Source organism: Ctenopharyngodon idella, chromosome 3 (assembly GCF_019924925.1).
Source record: "Ctenopharyngodon idella isolate HZGC_01 chromosome 3, HZGC01, whole genome shotgun sequence".
In the NCBI taxonomy this organism is placed as follows: domain Eukaryota; kingdom Metazoa; phylum Chordata; class Actinopteri; order Cypriniformes; family Xenocyprididae; genus Ctenopharyngodon; species Ctenopharyngodon idella.
In genome coordinates this window covers 40,534,902-40,554,987 of record NC_067222.1, presented here as the reverse complement: position 1 = coordinate 40,554,987, position 20,086 = coordinate 40,534,902, and the positions used below count along the sequence as shown (strand labels likewise).

Here is a 20,086-nt window from a genome sequence, read left to right as displayed (position 1 = left end):
GGGAAATGTAGTCCGAATGATGGTATCAGTATTCCGGTGAAGGCTCCCTCCGGTGGTGCGGGGAAGGAAGTGCGGGAGCCTCACTTGTGACAGTATTTTTTTAAAAATATACTTTCAGTGCATTGTTACAATGATCATTTTCAGCACACAGTTAAAATATACCTCAAATATATTTATATATAAAGTGTAAATAAATACACTTTTACTTCAAGTGTATTTTTCTAAAATATATTTTTAGAAAATATACTAAAGTACAATTATTTTAAAGCGTGTTAAAAGTTGTATTGTGAAAATATGATGCTAATATACTTTTTATATATTTAAAGATTTTTTCACTAGGGTGCCTTCAGTATTATATCATCCTCCAGTAAGTCTAAATATCCTGTTTACTTACCTGCATTCCTGTTTAACCTTGCTGTTTGTCAAATAAACGTCATTCATCGTAATCTCCTGTGTTCTCTGAGTATCTGTCCGTAACATATAGGGTTAGTTCACCCAGAAGTTGAGTAATGAGTAAAGTTTCTCAAACTAACCCTTTAAATGAAATAGAAAAGATTCTGAGTACAGATTAACATCCACGAAACTTTACTCAACACTCCACTGACATCATGTAGCCTATTTTCATTTTGTTGTACATTAACTGCCAACGTTTCCCCGCCTCCCTCCCTCTGTGTCAGCAAGAGCAGGGGGCTGGACTGCACTGACAGAACTCTTACAGACACTAAATGCTTTTTCAGCATTTAGAGTCAGTGAGAAAGACACAAGACTTAGTCTGAGAAGCAAGATTGAGAAAAGGAGCTATTCAAATAAAGCCTCACAACTTAAAGAAAATTCAGGAGTCTAGCCTTGCATGGAAACAGAAGGTAGTTGGAGAGGCGCCTGAAGAAAAACTACTTTTGAAGAGTGTCAAGATTTTAATTTTCTTGTATGGAATTGCTCAGGATTAAAGCATAAGCTGTTTTATTATTTATTTGTCAATTTGCAAGTCTCTTTCACTCTTTGACCATGAGGCACATCTATCTGCTGAGTCTGGGTGAGTCACACTTCAGATCTTTTTTAGGATTGAAGTTTCCATCGATGAATGTAGAGACAGATGTTTGTATACTCCTGTTGTCTGACAAAAAAATACATAGGAAATGAGAACAGCCTTACCGGACATTCAGCTATATTATAGCTATTATATCAAAATACAGTATGTGAGCACAGATTAGGAAAGAAAAAGAAAAAAACAGAAAATAGTTGGCAACACTGCCAGTGTGTTCGTACACTCCAGGGACCAGCCAAGACTGATCACACTCAGTCATGACTGATCGGACACTCAGCGTTATGTATCTTTCTGATGTCAGGTATTCATCTTTTACTTTTTATTTCTAAACATTTGACGTTTTGTATTGATCATCTTTGAATTGATTATGTAATTGGCATGATACATTTACCTGACTAATAAATTGTTACATTTGATTTTATTCTGACTTTGAAATTATTTTCTCAAGTAGATTAAGTGAAGACTTCTGTTTCCGCAAATCTGCGTCAATGGTTAAGTACATACTAGATCTCATGTTAGATGGAGCATAGAGCACATCAAGTGAGATTCTAGATTCATGATTAACTGCTCAATTTTAGTTAAGTTGTTATGCAGTCGCTTATAGGGAGCTACATGGGTACCTTTTAACAATAGCAAGCATGGGCGGCATTGTTAAATTGCTTTAGCCATAATCTTTGATTACTGTTTAAGCTTTAACTAAGTTGTTATATAGGCGACTGTAGGGGGCTACATGGGTACCTTTTAAACAATGTAAGGCATTGTTAAATTTCTTTAGCCATAACGACTAATGATCGGACTGGCGAATTTGTGACTTTGAGACCTGCGTTAAACGGCCGTCGCGAGGCTCTCTATGTGACATAGATTCCTAATTAATGAGTACAATAAGAGTAAAGAGTTAAATAGAATAATCAAATGTGTAGCTAAACTATTATACAAATGACCAATAATCAATTGGCATTCTAAACTAAATTAGAGGTCATAATAAAATGGAGTCAGATAAAAGTTTAATTAGAATTAAATTACTTTGCCACACTAAAAAGACCGAACACGCATGAAGCCTTCCCTGCCCTATGGGAAACCGTCACTGGGCCGATTGGGTGAGCTTTACACACTCTTCCAACGGTCGTCTACTCAGATGTTATTCCTAGTATAGTGTCAATTTAGCCATTATTGGCAATAAATCAAGTTGATTTTGGAAGCATGTCTTATCTAAGAAAATAGGATGGGCTCAGTTTGACATGCATGGCACTTAAATGTCTACGTCATGGATTACTCTTAACAGTTTTCACAGTTTGCATACAGTGATGTCTAATGTTCTGAGGACACTAGTGAAAATGCTTATACTTTCTATTAAACACAAATATTTTAATTGCATAACTTCTTAAAAAAGTAAAAAGTTGAATTGAAAATGAATGAATGAATTTCAGAATTAATGAATTTCAGAATTTCTTTTGGCATTTGGTTCTGTTTATTTGCAAGTTGTTGTATAAAAATTCGGTAACACTTTAGTATAGGGAACACATATAGACTATTAACTACAACTTTTCCCTCAATAAACTCCTAATTTAGTGCTTATTAATAGTTAGTAAGGTAGTTGTTAAGTTTAGGTATTAGGTAGGATTAAGAATGTAGAATAAGGTCATGCAGATTACAGATTTATAATTACATGCAGATTTATAATTACTAATAAATAGCCAATATTCAAGTAATATGCATGCTAATAAGCAACTAGTTAAAAGACCCTAAAATAAAGTGTTACCAAAAATTCCCATATTTTCAACATATTCTCAGACCTTTGGACTCACTATATGTGCTTCAAGCTAAACTCCAAAGACACTAAACTTGCAGTAACAGACTCTTTATTTTTGCTTGTAGGTATTTTATTGACACTGACAGAGAGCACTGCGATTGACTGCCTCGATGGACAAGAAAGAATTGGGACGGGGAGAAATGCAAACTGTAAAGGTATGAATAAAAAGACAAACATATGATGCTTTTGTTGATATAGCTGTCTATTATTGAATAGCTGGGAATTATACTGCAGATAGGATACATTTATGTACTGAATCAGCACTTATTAACGAATTGCAAATAAAAATAAAGAAAAAAGTGCTGTGGTTATTCATACTGTTTTTGTCATTGCTATAGATAAAAATGAGTGTGAGTCTGAACCACTCATTTGTGGAGAAAATGCAAAATGTTTCAACACAAATGGCAGTTACTACTGTCAGTGTCAAGAAGGGTTCACACCAACTCATAATTTCACAGCAATGGATGGTACTGAATGCAAAGGTAAAGAGAGCTTGATATGATACATCTCATATGACCTCTGAGCAGCAGAAACAACATCTGAATCTCTGTTCCAGACATCAATGAATGTTTGGATCAAAGCATTGATTGTGGTCCTAATGCAAAATGTGTAAATGCTGAAGGAGGTTATTTCTGCACATGTGAAACTGGCTACATTTCCAGAAATGGAAAAGAGATGTTTTCTGCAGGACAAGGAATTCAGTGTATTGGTAAGAAACTATTAGAGCTAGACATCTATTGTGCAACTTTGCTTTTGGTCTAATGTGAGAGTTTTCAGATGACATGTTTTGTTTATTGTCTGTCTCTAAATTACAGGTGGAGATGTAAGTTATTCAAACTTGTGCATACAACAGGATTAATTACACTTCTATGGACGGAAAAAGTGTGTCTTCAGGGTAACCACAAGCTGGAAACACATAATCCGCCCTGACAAATTGGCCATTCTGTCACCTGATGGAGTCTGGGATTCGCCTTTGACTTGCTTATTGGGGGACACTTAATTTTCAACAATATTATGTTGATGGCATCACTGTTTTCTGCAGAACTGCTTATAGATTAAATTAACTAATTAAGTTGGCTTGAGAAAGCCAACTTACTGAAATGCTATTTAAACTTATTATTATTCTTCTGAGACTAAAACTGCAAATCAGACTCCTCCTAGAGCTTTAACTCTACAACCTCCAAACTCGGCTCAGACCTTCAGACTGTCCTGACCTAGTGTGCTATATCTTTTCTAACTGATCCGACTTACGGTTTTCCTAAAACTGATGATTAAAGCTCAGAAAAATCCCATCAACTTAACATTGCGACAAACTTTGACAGGTCATAGCTCAGAGTGAGGATTTCATAGAAACGTGGGTTACCACATTTGAAGAGGCTGGCAGGCTCTGTAGGACCATACCTCGCAATGGGGTGTAAGATGTACCCCTGGGGTGGAAGAGGTGCCCAAAATTGCCCCATAGATATACTATGGTGAAAGGACAGCCCATGTAACAGGGATTGTCCATACATGTTTATCCTACTATGGTAAATTGCATAAGGATTTTGTATTGAACATGACTTTACATCACAGTGTCATAGAGACATGGGGTGGGCTCATTTTACTCAGGCAACCAATCAGTCTCTCAGAATCCTCATGAAGCTATCAAGCCACGCCCTAGCAACCATTTAGAGCGCCCTGGCAACCCAAACACAGAGAGGGATATCTTCAAATCCGAATGTCATACAGGTATTGGGGTTGGTTTGTATCATTCATACCAGCAAGCAGCCTTTGGAGTGTCATCATTGACAGCTGCCAAGCCATTCAAGCAACCAAACAGAGTACCCTAGCAACTGTTAAGAAAGACCTATATATCTGAGTCAGAAGATCATATAGACATGGCGGTTTGGCTCTTTTGACTCATGCTAGCAAACAGGATTTCCAACATGCTACATATGCTAGCAGTGAAGAGCTACATGCTAATAATGATTAGCTAAGTGTTAAAACATGTTATAAATACCATCTGATTATTAAAATTTGATAAAGACAAGTCAAATGTGCTAGCATCATGCTAACAACATGTTAAATCATGTTAGCATCACCTAGCTATGTGATAAAACATGCAGACAACATGTTAAAAACATGTTATTGTATGTTAGCAACACCCAGTGAAGCATTAAAACATGCTAGCATTAAGCTAACAACATGCTAATTATCTTAGCATCATTTTAACAGCATGCGAATCATGTTAACATCATGTTAATTATGTTAGCATCTTGCTAAAAACATACTAACAACATGCTTTTAACTACTTCAAACTACTTCAAACTGAAAACCTTCAAACTTCAAGTTTTTACAACTTATTTAAACTTTCTGGTCCAGCTTTCTCATGCCGACTTCAAAGTTCGTCTTGACGAACTTTTTTATTTAGTTTAATAATTGATGATCTTTGCAGCAGAACAACAACAGCCAAAATGCATCATTTTCCTGTTATCACTGTAAAGCTGCTTTGAAACAATCTCTTGAATAAAGTACTATATAAATAAAGGTGACTTGACTTAAAAAATTAGTAAATCATGAAATAATCAAACAGATCATTAGTAAATGGTTAATAGTTGATATATTATTAATCACGTATATATCACCGAAATATTTATGTCAAAATTGTTTTAGTAAACAATGGTTACCATTAGTAAATCATCAGTATATAATTTATTGGTGTATCATTAAGTTGTAAGCTGGTCTGTGTTCAAAGGCATGACTTACAGTCAGGTGATTCCAGGGGGTTATGTTAAATCCTTTCACTCATCAGCACAGACTTGGGTTCTGTGTGGAGTGTCTGGGATCTAGCGATAATGTGAGCCTCAGAACTGGTTTTACCTTCCACTGAAGCTCACATGCAGGTGCACAGCGTTTAAGGACTTCATGTGTGTCAGAGAAGACATCTGTCTACCCTCTCCAGTCAACACTTACATTGCAGTACAAACTACAAAGGGTAAACACCTGTTATAGATGACGTGTAAACGAGTGAATAATAATTTACAAAGCTTTCTGCATCCCCTAATCTAAAGTGTAAACTATACATCACACATAATAAGACAATGAGAAACCATGACTGTTTCTCAATTCCAAGAACACAGACTTGTGTTCTCGTGGAGACCGGTCTTGCCAGGCAACCTTGAAAGAACGAACTGTGAAGGACGCGAGGACGCAGAACACATCTTTGTGAGAATTGAGATGTGCTGCGAACTTGTTGCTCAACTGACGTCCCACCAGCATATTATGAGTAGCAACCAATGCACAATAAATACAACACAACATCACAAACAAATTTCATAACCTATTAAAACATTCATTTCATATTATAGACATTATTTTTTATAGTATTTTATATTGTTTTTACCGTGTATATTTGTGAAAATGAGTATGTTTAATGTTACTTATGCTATGTCAAAGTTAAGATTCTTTTTAATATGCCGATAAAAATACTGTAAGCTGTCAGGGTTATGTCTCGTTTTATGTGTTTGATTTTGCTTGAGTTTGACTTTGAGTTGATTTTCACTGTATTCTGTATTCATTAGTTACTATGGTTACTCATAGGCCAATTACCCAGATAACATGGTGACATTTTGATCAAACCATCATTTTGTTTGAGATTGAAATTTCAGTGTTTAAAGTGTTTTGGATCAGCACTGAAATTTTGATGAAAGTCGACAGCACACACGGGTGGAGACAGCGACACTGAACTAACAGTGATTTGTAGTTGATGAGCACAAGATCATGCAGGTATGTGTCTCTGCAGAACACTAGAGAGTGTTTCCCAATTAATGAGGCGTTTTCAAACCATGATGGGCTTTTCAACCGCTTTACCTGATTTGCTCTAATCCACTGGGGGCTTGGTTTAGGGGTGGGCCTTCATGATTTTAGCAAGTCTGAAAAACATCTATTGTAGTTTGAAATTGACCATTGATTAGTAAACGCCCATTTTGGTTTTGCGTGTGCACGTCTCAGTAGTCTAACTGATGCTTCCTCATTAGAGAGAAAACACAGGTGCATCCTATACAGATGTCTTGTGTTGAACCACCTGACATACTTCCATGACTTCTCTAGCACAGTTTCAAACAATGGTGGATCTACCTTATTATTTCTCTCTTCCTTTGTTTTGCATGGCTGTTATTTGCATTTCATTTATATTGTTACTGACTGTAATTAGACACATTAAAAAGTTATTAAAGTGCTTGAATAAAGCATCCGTTTTTCTCCATTCTTAAAAAAAATGCATATTGCTTTAGTAATATTTATAGTATCTTAATATCTTTTTTTAATATAATAAAGAATATTATAGTATTTTTTTCCTACTATGGAAGTCAATGGGGCCCATCAACTGTCTGGTTACCAACATTCTTCAAAATATCTTCTTTTGTGTTCAGAAGAAAGAAACTCATACAGGTTTGAAACAAATTGACAAGTCAATGACAGAAATTTCATTTCAGGTTGAACTATCCCTAAAGAAATTTTCATTGAAAAAAACTTTATCTTTTATTCTTCAAGATAAAATTGTTACTTGAATGCTACGTAGTTTCACTGAAAATTAACGTTACAAAGTGATGTTGCTTCAGCACCCTCTTTCACCCTCAGTTAATGTTGAAGCAATGTTGAGATTTCAACCTCAAATCAATGGTAATATTTTTGATTCAACATTACAAAGTGATATTTTTTCAACATCACTTTTTCACCCTCAGTTAATGTTGAAACAATGCGGAGATTTCAACAAAAAATCAACATTATGAAGTGATGCTGGCTCAATATCATGTTTACACCGTATTTAATGTTGAAACAATGGTGAACAAAACTTCAGTGGTAATGCTATTGAATCAGCATTACACTATGATTGATTCTACATCACTGATGTTGAATCAACACTGAAATTAATAAAAATAATCTTTGGTAATATTGTTTGATCAATGTTACAATGTGATGTTGATTCTAAATCACTTTTGTTGAAACACTGAAAATACAACTGTAACGACTAAGACAAATCAGTTATTTGTTATAGTTAACCAATAATTGTTTAAAGCTCACTCTGGGATCTGTCCCCCATCCACCGAGAAGTTCTCAGTTACAAGTTTTATTGCGTTGAAGAATGTTGGTTGCCACATTGAAGAGCAGAGACACACAGAAAACCTGCATCTTTACTGCATCTTTCCCACAGAAAACAGACTTTCCTGCATTAATTTATTACAGACTGTTCTATAAATTAACATGCATATCCCCAGGAAATGGTATCCATTATTACTGTTTGTTGTACTGTACTCAGTATTTTATTCACATGTTTTATGATACATTTAAGGTAACCTCAATTATGCCATGTTTAGTGTCTATGGTTTTCGTATCGAGAAGATTTAAATGCTTGTGTATGCGATATGTCGATACCTCATGCAACACATCAGTATTACAAGAATCTTTAATAGCCCTAAGAGGTGTGACTATGACCAGAGGTTAAAAGCCAATGCACAACACCCCTCCCTCTCTCCTTCTTGCTTCTTGGACGACTGAAGAGACCCCCTTTTGCTTCAGGCCTCGGCCTACAATCCAGCCATGTGCTCATCTATGAGAGAGAGAAAGAACTTTGTTTCCCACTAAGAGTCAAATTAACAGCTTAAGCTGTTTCATATTACTTCATCCAACGCAGAAAATACTGACTACAACTTCGGACCGAATCATCAAGGACTCCTCAGCCTGCAAATCCAAAGCTCCTCGACCTAAAGGCATCTACATGTTACAAGTATCGTACATTTGAACACTAAACAGCGATTTAGTATTAATTTGTAAACCACCTGTGTCAGCAAAGGTGTTTCATTACTGAGGAAACTGATGATTCTTTTCCAGATTGTCTTTGACTTTTTCCCATAGCTCCATTTCCAGTCCCACTTCCGGTTCAACTCTATCATTGCTCATTCTTACCTACATATGTGTGTGACCTGCATGTATGTTATGTGTTTCTTAGTTTAGTTATGTGTTTGTGAGATAGTTAATAAAGATTGTGCACAATACATGTTTGGTTCTGACTCCGTCTGCTAATAAATTGCCTCTTAAATGATTTAGATCTTGACTACATGCTCTGAGTAGTACTGTACAGTAAGAATGTTGGTTTTCCATAACCTGGAAATGAACATTTCTTAAAATTAATAAACAATTAACACTGAGTGTTCACTGGACGAACAGGTTAATTAATTGTAATATTAATTTTAATGTAGCTACATCAAGTTAATCTGATTAACTGATTCACATATTCATAATTAATAAGCATAATGAGTTATTAATAATTATTAATATTTTCCCTTTGAGTTAATTCACTACACAACTGAAATGTAATGACAACATGGTAACACTTTACATTAAGGTTCATTAGTTAAACATTAGTTAATGTATTAACTAACATGAACTAACAATGATCAATACATTTGTTTACAAATGTTGAAATCAACATTAACAAAGATTAATAAATGCTGTAGAAGTGCAGTTTATTAATAGTTAACTAATGAACCTTATTGTAAAGTGTTACCCTATAAACTAGATCTCAGTTCATTTTCCATGAAACTACATACCCGTAGCATTCAAGTAACAAGTTTATCTTGAAGAATAAAAGAGTTTAGGTTGTTTCAATGAAAAATTCTCAATTAAATCACTATTAAATTTGAGGAATGTAACTGATTTCAATTCAGTTTAGCCTGTTTCCACTGAAACACAAAAACAAACTTGTGTTTATTGAGAAAGTGACTGACATGGCTGTTTTGTGATATTTAAAAAGATTAAGGTCTACATAAGGTGAATCTGCATCTTTAAAGGGATAGTTCACCCAAAATGAAAATTCTGTCATCATTTACTCACTCTCAAGCTGTTTCAAACCTGTATGACTTTCTTTCTTCTTTTAAGCACAAGATATTTTAAAGAATGTTGGTAACTAGACAGTTGACGGTAGCCATTGATTTCCATACTCATCTTTGCACCAATAAAATGTTTAAAATGTTCCAATTTCAAACTACAATAGATGTTTTTCAGACTTGCTAAAATCATGAAGGCCCACCCCTAAACCAAGCCCCCAGTGGATTAGAGCAAATCAGGTAAAGCGGTTGAAAAGCCCATCATGGTTTGAAAACGCCTCATTGATTGGGAAACATCCACTAGTGTTCTGCAGAGACACATACCTGCATGATCTTGTGCTCATCAACTACAAATCACTGTTAGTTCAGTGTCGCTGTCTCCACCCGTGTGTGCTGTCGACTTTCATCAAAAGTTCAATGCTGATACAAAACACTTTAAACATTGAAATGTCAATCTCAAACAAAATGATGGTTTGATCAAAACTCAACACTGTATCAATGTCACCATGCTATCTGGGTTATTTCATGTAAACAGGATTAGATTTCATCTTTTTGAGTGGATGTGATCCTTAAAGTCTGTCCCAGCTAATGCTACTTTCTTACAAGAGTACTGTTGAACCAAAGACAATAATAATTTTAAACAATAATAATGATTTAAAAATAAAATTGCAAATAACATTATAATGTTGTGTAGTCAATTATAATATAGACACAACTGAGAGATTTATTTGTGAGGGAATCATTTTAACTTGAAGAAAATGTGCCATTAGAAAAATGAAAATGTTCTTGACCCTTAAGAAACTTTAATTAATGCTGTCACATAACAAATCTGCTTCACAGGTAAAAGAATTGCTAATTACAACATTGAAATAAAAAATGTAAAACCTGTAGTAATATTAGAAATCATGAAATAATGGAAAAATAATCAACCATGTAAAAAACAGTACATTTCATTTATCTATAACTTTCATTTTGTTTTGGTCGCTTGGCCGTTTCTTTATAAATGTCCAGAATTTCGTCAGGTTTGTGATGTTCATTTTTAATATGATGGCTTAATGGAAGTTTTGTTGTTCTTGTTGTTGTTTTCCATCTTACCCCTAGCGGACGTAATACTGAACTTTCTACTGAAATTTGCAGTATACTATTATAATAATAGGACTACATCAACAGAGAGAAGTAGCTCCGGCTTGTTGTTTGGGCACAACAATACAATTCTGCTTAGTGCACCCACTTGCAGCGGCCCTGTGTGTAAAATGATCCACTGTTCGAAGCGCTCAAAACATCACACGCTGGCGACACCTGCTGGTCAAAACAGTGTAAATGCAAAATGGACTACTTGCACAACTACTTTCGCGTTCTACTTATTACAGGAGATGGCTTGTGTGCGTTGGTGCTCTTATTCCAGTCTTTCATTTATGAATGAATGAATGAGCGGTAAATTTAACGATGTTAAATATTTAATTCATTTTAAACAGTAACGCTTTAACAGCCCTACTACTTTAAATATAAATTAGGAATTTTGCATACACATGTAAATTAGGGTGAAGTCATAATTGGGACACATTTTGGTAAACTGAGTATTAAATACAAATAAATCTATTCTACCTACACTATTGATGTTTTATACAAATGCTCAAGGTCTCTTGTATTTCCAACTTTTTGAAGGAATATGGGTGGTTTTTAAAAACATACAGAGATTAAAAAATAATAATAACCCATTTTTATTCTATAGCTGTTTTCAAGTAAATTGGTAAAGTGGGACACACATTTTCATGTAGTTTGTTCTTGGATAATACAATTGCTTACAACAGGATATATACACATCTCTGTGAAAGAAGCTTTAACATGTTTGCCAGATCCTGTATTATTTTCTGTTTAATAAGATCCCACAAAGTCCCACTAAAATCCCATTTTAAGGTAAATTGGGACAGTAACACAACTTGATGTATTTTTAAAATAGAACGAAAAAACCTGCACATCATTGCATAAAATGTAATTGTCACATGAACAGATGTAATAAAAATGTATATTGTAGATTGAAATACTGTATTAGAATTGAAGCCTTAAAGGGATAGTTGACCCAAAAATGAACATTATCCCATGATTTACTCACCCTCAAGCCATCCTAGGTTTATACACAATCCGAGATATATTTAAAAAATATCCTTAGTCCTCCAAGGTTTATAATGGTTGTGAATGGTAACCCACATTCTGAAGACAGAAAAAATGCATCCATCCAAAAAAAAGTAATCCATACGGCTCCAGGGGGTTAATAAAGGCCTTTTGAAGCGAGGGGATGTGTTTTTGTAAGAAAAATATCCATACATAAAACTTTATAAATTCAAATATACGAGCTTCCGGCAGACGACCGTACGCATATTGCGCACGTCAATTTGGGCGGAAGAGCAACCTTTGACCCGAGCGCAATAACGCAATGACGAACGTGGAGGCGAAGAGGAGAGGGCAAAACAAAACACTGATCACAAATTAGAAGTCTAAAATGAGAAATTTTAAAGGGAAATGTCGGAGGATTTCGATATAAGAGAAGAGGAGCTTGAGTTTGTTGCCCAGCCGTATTTGAACCGTGAGAGGCGTCTAAGCTTACGATACTCCTACATCCTGCGTCATACATCGCGTCAGAGGATTACTCATTTAGCGCAAGTCAACTTGCGCAATATGCGTACGGTCGTCTACCGGAAGCTCGTTATTCGAAGTTTTATATAGGGATATTTTTCTTACAAAAACATATCCCTTCACTTCAAAAGGCCTTTATTAATCTCTGGAGCTGTATGGATTACTTTTTTTATGGATGGATGCTTTTTTTCTGTCTTCAGAATGTGGGTTACCATTCACAACCATTATAAAACTTGGAGGAGTCATATAAACCTAGGATGGCTTGAGGGTGAGTAAATCATGGGATAATTTTCATTTTTGGGTGAACTATCCCTTTAAACATAGCCAAAGTTTAAAAAAAAAAAAACAATTTGGACGTATGATGGAGTATTTCTGTGCCAAATTCACTCCTTCAGGGTTCGTATAGGTTTCGGAAAGTTTTTTTTTTTTTTTTTTTTTTTTTTTGAGTATGGCCCTGAATGACATAATAAAGGGCGGAATTCCTTGTATGGGCACTTCTCCCGGAAGAGCGCACACAAGATCCCGGTCATAAGTTGGAACCGCAGGTGGTGAGTAAAACTGCATCAGATGTCTGTTTTGTTGGCAATTGGCGCGCAAGTGCACGAATCTATAGTGAATCAAAAGTAATCTAATATGATGATGTATTGTGTGTGTTTAAATCCATTTGTTTAGCTGACCACCGTAAGTGTCCATTTGTTTATTGTAAAACCACGCTCATGACTCTTTAGCCCCACCCACGGCACGCCTCCTGGAGCTCAACTGTCTTTTATAAGTCTGATAAAACTAAAGACTCTGAGATATGAAGGATGCAATACTACTCTATAGGTACTCAAGATTAACATGAGATTGGCAGAAACTGTGTGTGTTATGTGATGTCCCCTTTAACATGTGCTTTCTCAGACATTCCAGCACTTGAGTAGTATAACCACGCCCACATTATTTATATTTGACCAATCAAATGTTGATATTCAAATTAAGTACTGTTATTACAACATTCCAATACCACCCACCATTATCTCTAATTGTTTTTGAAGATCACTAAACCAAAAAGATTATTTGTCCCATTTTAGCTGATGTCCCACTTTTGCTGACTTCACCCTAGTACATACAGTGAAATGACTGAGTATGAAAATTGACACAGAAGCGATTAAAATATGTAATACAAATAAATAAAGGTTAGTATTCATCAGGTCTCACACACTTCAGCATCGAGGTCACTAGTTTAAATGAGCACTGATGCCCTGTGGTGAAATAATCACGTATGTTTACCTGCCGCTGCTTTCTCAGATCAGCTCGGGTTGGATTAAAACTTCATTTTCCGTTGAGTTTGGAAAATTCTTTACACGCAAATAATCAGAATATCTCTTCTCCTGTCTCTGCAAATGTCCAGATTTTTAATTCTTCTTGCAGACACTCATTTTAAGTGGTGTTTAGTCAACTCGACGACTACAGCACATTAAAAATATACATGACAGGAAATAAATGAGTTGTACCTACTATTTCAAAATGGAAGTGCGTCACGAAGCTCAGTGCAAGTAGATTACTGGGTCAGATTACTGATTAATAAAGACTTATTTTGTGCAGTTCCAGCACCTTAGATTTTGTGTAATGTAAGAAGTGTGTAAATTTTGTGCCACTAGAGGAACCAATGAGAATTATGAAAAATGTCATTAATGGAAATAATGGAAATTTCCTGAACACTCCTACTATCCCTCCTGCCCTTTCCCCATCTTCCATTGTTTTGACAAACAGGTAGTCCCAGTGTACTCCATCCAAGGTCTGTTGTAGATGCTCCCAATGTGCAGAGGATAAAACACCAACACTTTATTCACTAAAGTAAATGACTTACTGGTAGTGGTGGATTATAGCTACATTAAAAAAATAAAAAAAAAAAAAAAAATTGACATGATCATACTCCTTTTTCTCAGGTTTCAATAGAACTGTACTGTGCACATGCTACGAGTCATTCTGGCTTGCTTGTTTTACACTTCTATCATTTATCGTCACTGAATCATATTTGAATCTGTTACATCACCTGTTACAGCGTGAACTTCTTCCTGCTTCAGCGTGAAATTATGACATCCAAAAAGTCAAAGGTCAAGAAAACCTCAATCATTCAACTCAGAAACTTTTTTTTTTCTTTAATGTAAATATAAGTATATCAATAACTACAAACCAGCATTTGTTCTCAGACTGAAAAAACACAAAAGAAACACAAATAATAAAAAACTATATTTAGACCGAACTGGGTTGCAAAAATTTTGTTTGTGAATGTAAAAGGTCAGCAAAGTTTTAAAGATCAAAGTGCACAACAAATAAAGATATTGTCGCCTAAAAGAAAGAATTGATTCTGAGGTGCTGAATCGAGTCATCAGTAATTCAAGTCTCACTTCCTGTTACAAACCTATGTAAAAATGTAACAAATTTGCATAACGCCAGTGGTCTTCATTGGCTGCGTGTGAACAACGTCTACTTTGATCCTCAAACACCGCAGTTGTAGCTGTGGCCTGGAAGAGTTTGGTTCATGTTGTCAGCATGTCGAGAAGATGCTGTAGTGACATCACTAACCCTAAAATTTACATAAACCCTGTCCCCGGGAACACGCAACAAAGGGGGTGAGGCCATGTTGGGCTGCTGTAGAGAAGAGGAAGAGTTGTTGTAGAAGAGTGTTGTTGCCGTGCCGTCATTTTACGCCGGACTGCTTCACAAACGAGGGTCAATTCAACACTGGATTTGAAGAAAAGATTAACATGACGGCACATGCTAGTCGATGAGTTGAATCAACTCCACAGCAACTACATAAATTTATCCACTAACCATTCAGAAACGTCCAGTCTCTCCATCAGTCTCCGGTTTGAACAATGTAAGGCTGAACACCGTTACTGACAATCGTCATTTTAGCTGTGTGAGATTCTCCAGCTTTGTTGTTGTTGAGCAACTGAAGCATGAGCTGTTAAAGCTCTACCCTCTTCTGGAAAGCGGGCCGGGAGCAGCAACCAAGCCAAATAGGGGCAAATTTGAAAAGTTTAATAAATGATCTGTGGGGTATTTTGAGCTGAAACTTCACAGACACATTCTGGGGACACCAGAGACTTATATTACATCTTGTAAAGGCAGCATTATAGGTCCCCTTTAAGAAAAGTAGAGCAGCTGCTGTAACAAGTAACAGCTGCTGTAACTGTATGAGTGTCTGTAGGAGGCGCTGTTGCCATGTATGTATGTCTGAAACTGTTGATTAGATGTGTTTGCATTGTTTTTAAAATGTTAATGTTGTTAATGTTAAATATATATTGTATACACACACACAAACACACACACACACACACACACACACAAATGTGAAAGAAATGAAAAAGAGGATTTTTCTGTGGGTTTTGAAGGTAAATTGAATTAAATTTGAAGTGAAACTAAATGGGTTAATTGTGGTTTTCCTCTTCTAGGCCTCCACAGAGGATGTGCACAAGGTCAATAACCAGAAAGAAAACAGGAAGGAGATTTGTTCTTGAGTAAACAGCAAATACACAACCATACTATATATTATATTAACTGTGCTACTTGTCAAATGGATACTGCCAGTGCTTATAAATAAGGCAAGAATCACTACAACTATTGCTCATACTTCAACAACATATTAGTATTAAACGTTGGCCTGCGTCATTTGTGCTATTGATATGAATGATATGCTAATATGTGCTAATATTGTTCTGGTCAAATAGACTCACAAACTGCACCTGGCGGACGTTAAAACAGGCACAAAGTAATCTCACAGATTACAAGCGACAAGTCATACTTACAGACCAGAACATTATAGAGCGAGCAACCACACAGAACACCCTAGAAATAACCAAGAACACCATAGAAACCACTGAAAACCACTCAAACACCCTACCATAGATCCAGCAAGATAACAAGAACTTTCTTCATAAGAACATGTAGTTACTGTGCTTGTATACACCAGCAACTGTGACAATATGTACTTAGTAAAATGTGAAAGATTCATCAAAACATCATAATCTGGGGTCACTACAGAGAGCGGCTTCATGTTTAGTGTGTTCGTCATGTACTCATCTGCTTTCACACATCACACCTACACACACAGCGTAAAGCGGTGACACATGCCATTTTGGTCTTGTGGTTTTCTTGGAGGAAGAGGTGGCTCTTGGGTAGTTCCTGGTTAAAATTAAACGCTATATAAGCACTCAAGTTGAAAGTAGAGATGAAAGTGCATGAGGAACAAAGAGGAAAGAGAGTTCACTGACAGAACACTGTGTACTGATTATTAATCGCTGATCGTGTCGCATTTACTTTATCACCATCAACCAGCAGCCATTACTGTTGCATAATATTTTGTTGAAAGGGGCCTATATTTATTAAAACCAATTCACATCAAAGTCTTACCAAGTTTATAAGTTTTAAACATTTTTTGTGTTGACGCAGAAATAATAAATACAATAATACAGAATGAAGTGTATAGCCTACATTTTATTTGTTACTACTAATGTTGTTCAGCTTTTAATATTAATACACAACTTTTCCATACGCAATCTGCTGTAAATAAAGTAGGTGTCATGAATGTCACAGTCATGGAATTCAGAATAAAATCAGCCAATCACAGCGATGTGTAGGCACTGCCTCCTCTTACATGACTTTTCAGTATTTCACCATTACAGGTTTCATTGTAATCTGACCTTTAAAAATGGAAAATTATGTGCATATCTGTTGCATTTTATAATAATAATAATAAAAAAAAATTATACTCAAATCACTACTTAAAGCGCTATAAACACATTACAAAAACAACAATAATATATAATATATTATACACCATAATAATAACTATGATAATTAAATATTAAAACCTTTACTTTAAGAAACTGTTTTGAGCAGATTCCTAGTGGAAGCAGGTAATGAATTCCATAACTTCAGAGAAATGCAAGAAAAATCAAAAGTTTTGATTTTATAAAGAAGCTGATACAGAGAAAGAGAACCAGCAAGAGAACAAAAAACACTCTAAACAAAAATGGTGCTAAATAGCACCAAAACTGGTTAACATTAATATTTGTTTCTGACGATACATCCTGTGTGCTTCCTCCACATCTGCAATCACATTCTCTATTAGATATTCATGTTCTCTTATGCTGGAGTATTTCCCACAAGTGTGGGGTTGTTTTATAAATACCAAAAATCCCTTTTCTGTTTGGTACCACCAAACATCTTACCACGGGAATAAGCAATTTCTCAGCACTCATTCTCTTGCTGTCAGCAGTGTGTAGGACAAGAGCAGAATAAGAGGAACAGCTGTGGGTTTCAGCAGTCTAAGATAAACATTGGCAGAGAACACTGACCACAACTGGATTGATATAGGAGACTTGGAACGGGCAGCAATACAGTTTGGACTCAGGAATTGTTTTTATTATTTATTTATATATTTATTTTAATCAAAATAATGCTTTTGTTCAGCAAGAACACAACGACTTTAACACTGTTACAAAAATATTTCAAATAAATGCTGTTCTTTGGATTTGTTACTGATTAATAAATCCTGAAAATAAAACTATAAAGCAGCAGAGCTGTTTTTAACATTGATAATAATAAGAATTGTAATTGTTATTGTTACATTTGTAACAAACTGTATAGGCTAATTTGTAAATTGTTATGTTGTAAATATGCTTAATGTATTTAACCTACTGCACACAACATGATCCATTTGACACTTCTATGGGCGGAAAAGTGTGTAAACACAAGCTGAGAACACATAATCAGCACAAGTGGCTAATTACTCTACATGTGTTGGGTTACCGTTCTGTGGGCCAAATGAGAATGTTCATTTATCAAAAATAAAACAACATGTCTTGTTGTCTGTTCATCATCCTAATAAAATAGAATCACATTGGTGACTGATTTGGAATGAATAACATTGATGTAGAATACCTAACCCTGGCTGCAAGCCTAAACTTGACATAAACGGTAAACTTGTCCCTGAAATCTGATTCGTTGATTGGACTGTTGTTCCAGGATCAACAAAGATGTTGATCCAGGAACATGTCTTACTTGGCAAAATCACAGTGACCCCCCTGGTCATACTATTATGATAGACTACAATCTTACGTCTGGGAGCAATTTAGTGAGAACATACACTGATTAAGAACTATTGCAATCTTTTTTAATACATGGGGAACTATACTTTTGTTTCATGTAGTTACAGGGTAAGTAATTACAAAAAAAACGCACTCGGAAATCTCGGAAACAACTTATTTCAAAACAGATTTAAAGTTACAACACTTCTTATTCGTTTCTCTTGCTTGGCTTCCTCCTCCTCTTATTCCTCTTCTTCTTTTTCTTTCTTTCCACTGATGAATCTTAAGAGGGAATCCCATGTCATTTGCTATTCTGTATTAAAAGAAAATACAGTACACCCGGAAATGTGCTCACCATTTACTCATCTTTTACCGTCATGCCATCTGAAAAGTATTTTTTTATTAATGCTCACAACAAAATCCCCAGAATAACAGATAATGATAACGAGAAACAAACAAGACGGCAGTCATGAAAGCTTCACGTTGTTCATTACAATATGCTTCGTCGAACGCAAAGTCGACTCTCATGCAGGTGCTGGTGACAGTTGGTCGGAAGCGAAAAGGTGAATAGCCTAAACCATGAGAAAATTTCTGGGTGTACTGTATTTTCTTTTAATACAGAATAGCAATGGGATTCCTTCTTAAGATTCATCAGTTGAGAAACAAGAGGAGGAGGAAGCCAAGCAAGAGAAACAACAACAACAACAACAAAAAGGACAAAACATGTTACTTTCTGTCAGGACTTTAGAATTTGAAATGAAAAGTTGATTTTAAAAATTGAATAAATGAATAATAAGTGTTGTAGACCTGTTTTTAATTAAGTTGTTTTTCAAATAAATGTTTCGGAGTCAGTGATAACAGATTGTTTGCGTTTTTTTTTTTTTTTTTATTATTATTACTTACCCTGTAACTACATGAAACAAGAGTGTAACAAGCACCACTTTAATTTATGGCCTGTAATGTCATACTTACCCTGTAACTACATGAAACAAGAGTGTGACAAGCACCACTTTAATTTATGGCCTGTAATGTCATACTTACCCTGTAACTACATGAAACAAGAGTGTAACAAGCACCACTTTAATTTATGGCCCACAATGTCATACTTACCCTGTAACTACATGAAACAAGAGTGTAACAAGCACCACTTTAATTTACGGCCCGCAATGTCGTACTTACCCTGTAACTACATGAAACAAAAGCATATTTCCCCATGTATTAAAAAAGATTGCAATAGTTCTTTCTACTTGCCTTGAAACAACTTAATCAGTGCACTTTCTTGCTAAATTGCTCCCAATCGTAAGATTATTGTCTATCATAATAGTATAACTTGTACCCCTTAGTTCTAAAATACTTACAATATAAATAATTTGTTATTTTCCTGGTTGTTACCCCTTTATTCCCAAGACTTTACATATTGTTCCCCTATACTTACACATACTTACTTTATAGGTACACTATAATTATCGAAAGTTATGTTGTAAATTCATTGTAATTATGCAGTACTTTCTGGGCTGTAATCTAAAGCATTACATTCCTGTGCCCTGCTGACACTGACAGTGTTAGTCAAAGCATTTGCGTCTTGTTCCGTGTTCACAACAAGTTTCAATATAAAAGTCTTTGCGACTGAGTGATTTGTTCATAAAGACAGTCTTTG

The 20,086-nt window shown here is 35.4% G+C and overlaps 1 protein-coding gene across 3 annotated transcripts in view; it reads left to right on the top strand.

Moving 5' to 3' along the window:
• Positions 1 to 761: 761 nt before the first annotated feature.
• The window catches only part of LOC127508313 (adhesion G protein-coupled receptor E5), a 36,270-nt gene continuing 16,945 nt past the window's right edge, over positions 762 to 20,086 (top strand). Inside the window, exons 1-4 of one of the 3 annotated variants that reach the window (XM_051886110.1) lie at positions 762 to 1,033; positions 2,921 to 3,010; positions 3,194 to 3,337; positions 3,412 to 3,564. In XM_051886110.1, coding sequence (XP_051742070.1) covers positions 1,006 to 1,033; positions 2,921 to 3,010; positions 3,194 to 3,337; positions 3,412 to 3,564 — 415 coding nt within the window. In that variant the 5' untranslated portion in view covers positions 762 to 1,005. The remainder of the gene's footprint in view (positions 1,034 to 2,920; positions 3,011 to 3,193; positions 3,338 to 3,411; positions 3,565 to 20,086) is intronic. The other 2 variants (XM_051886107.1, XM_051886106.1) reach the window with 2 other exon arrangements.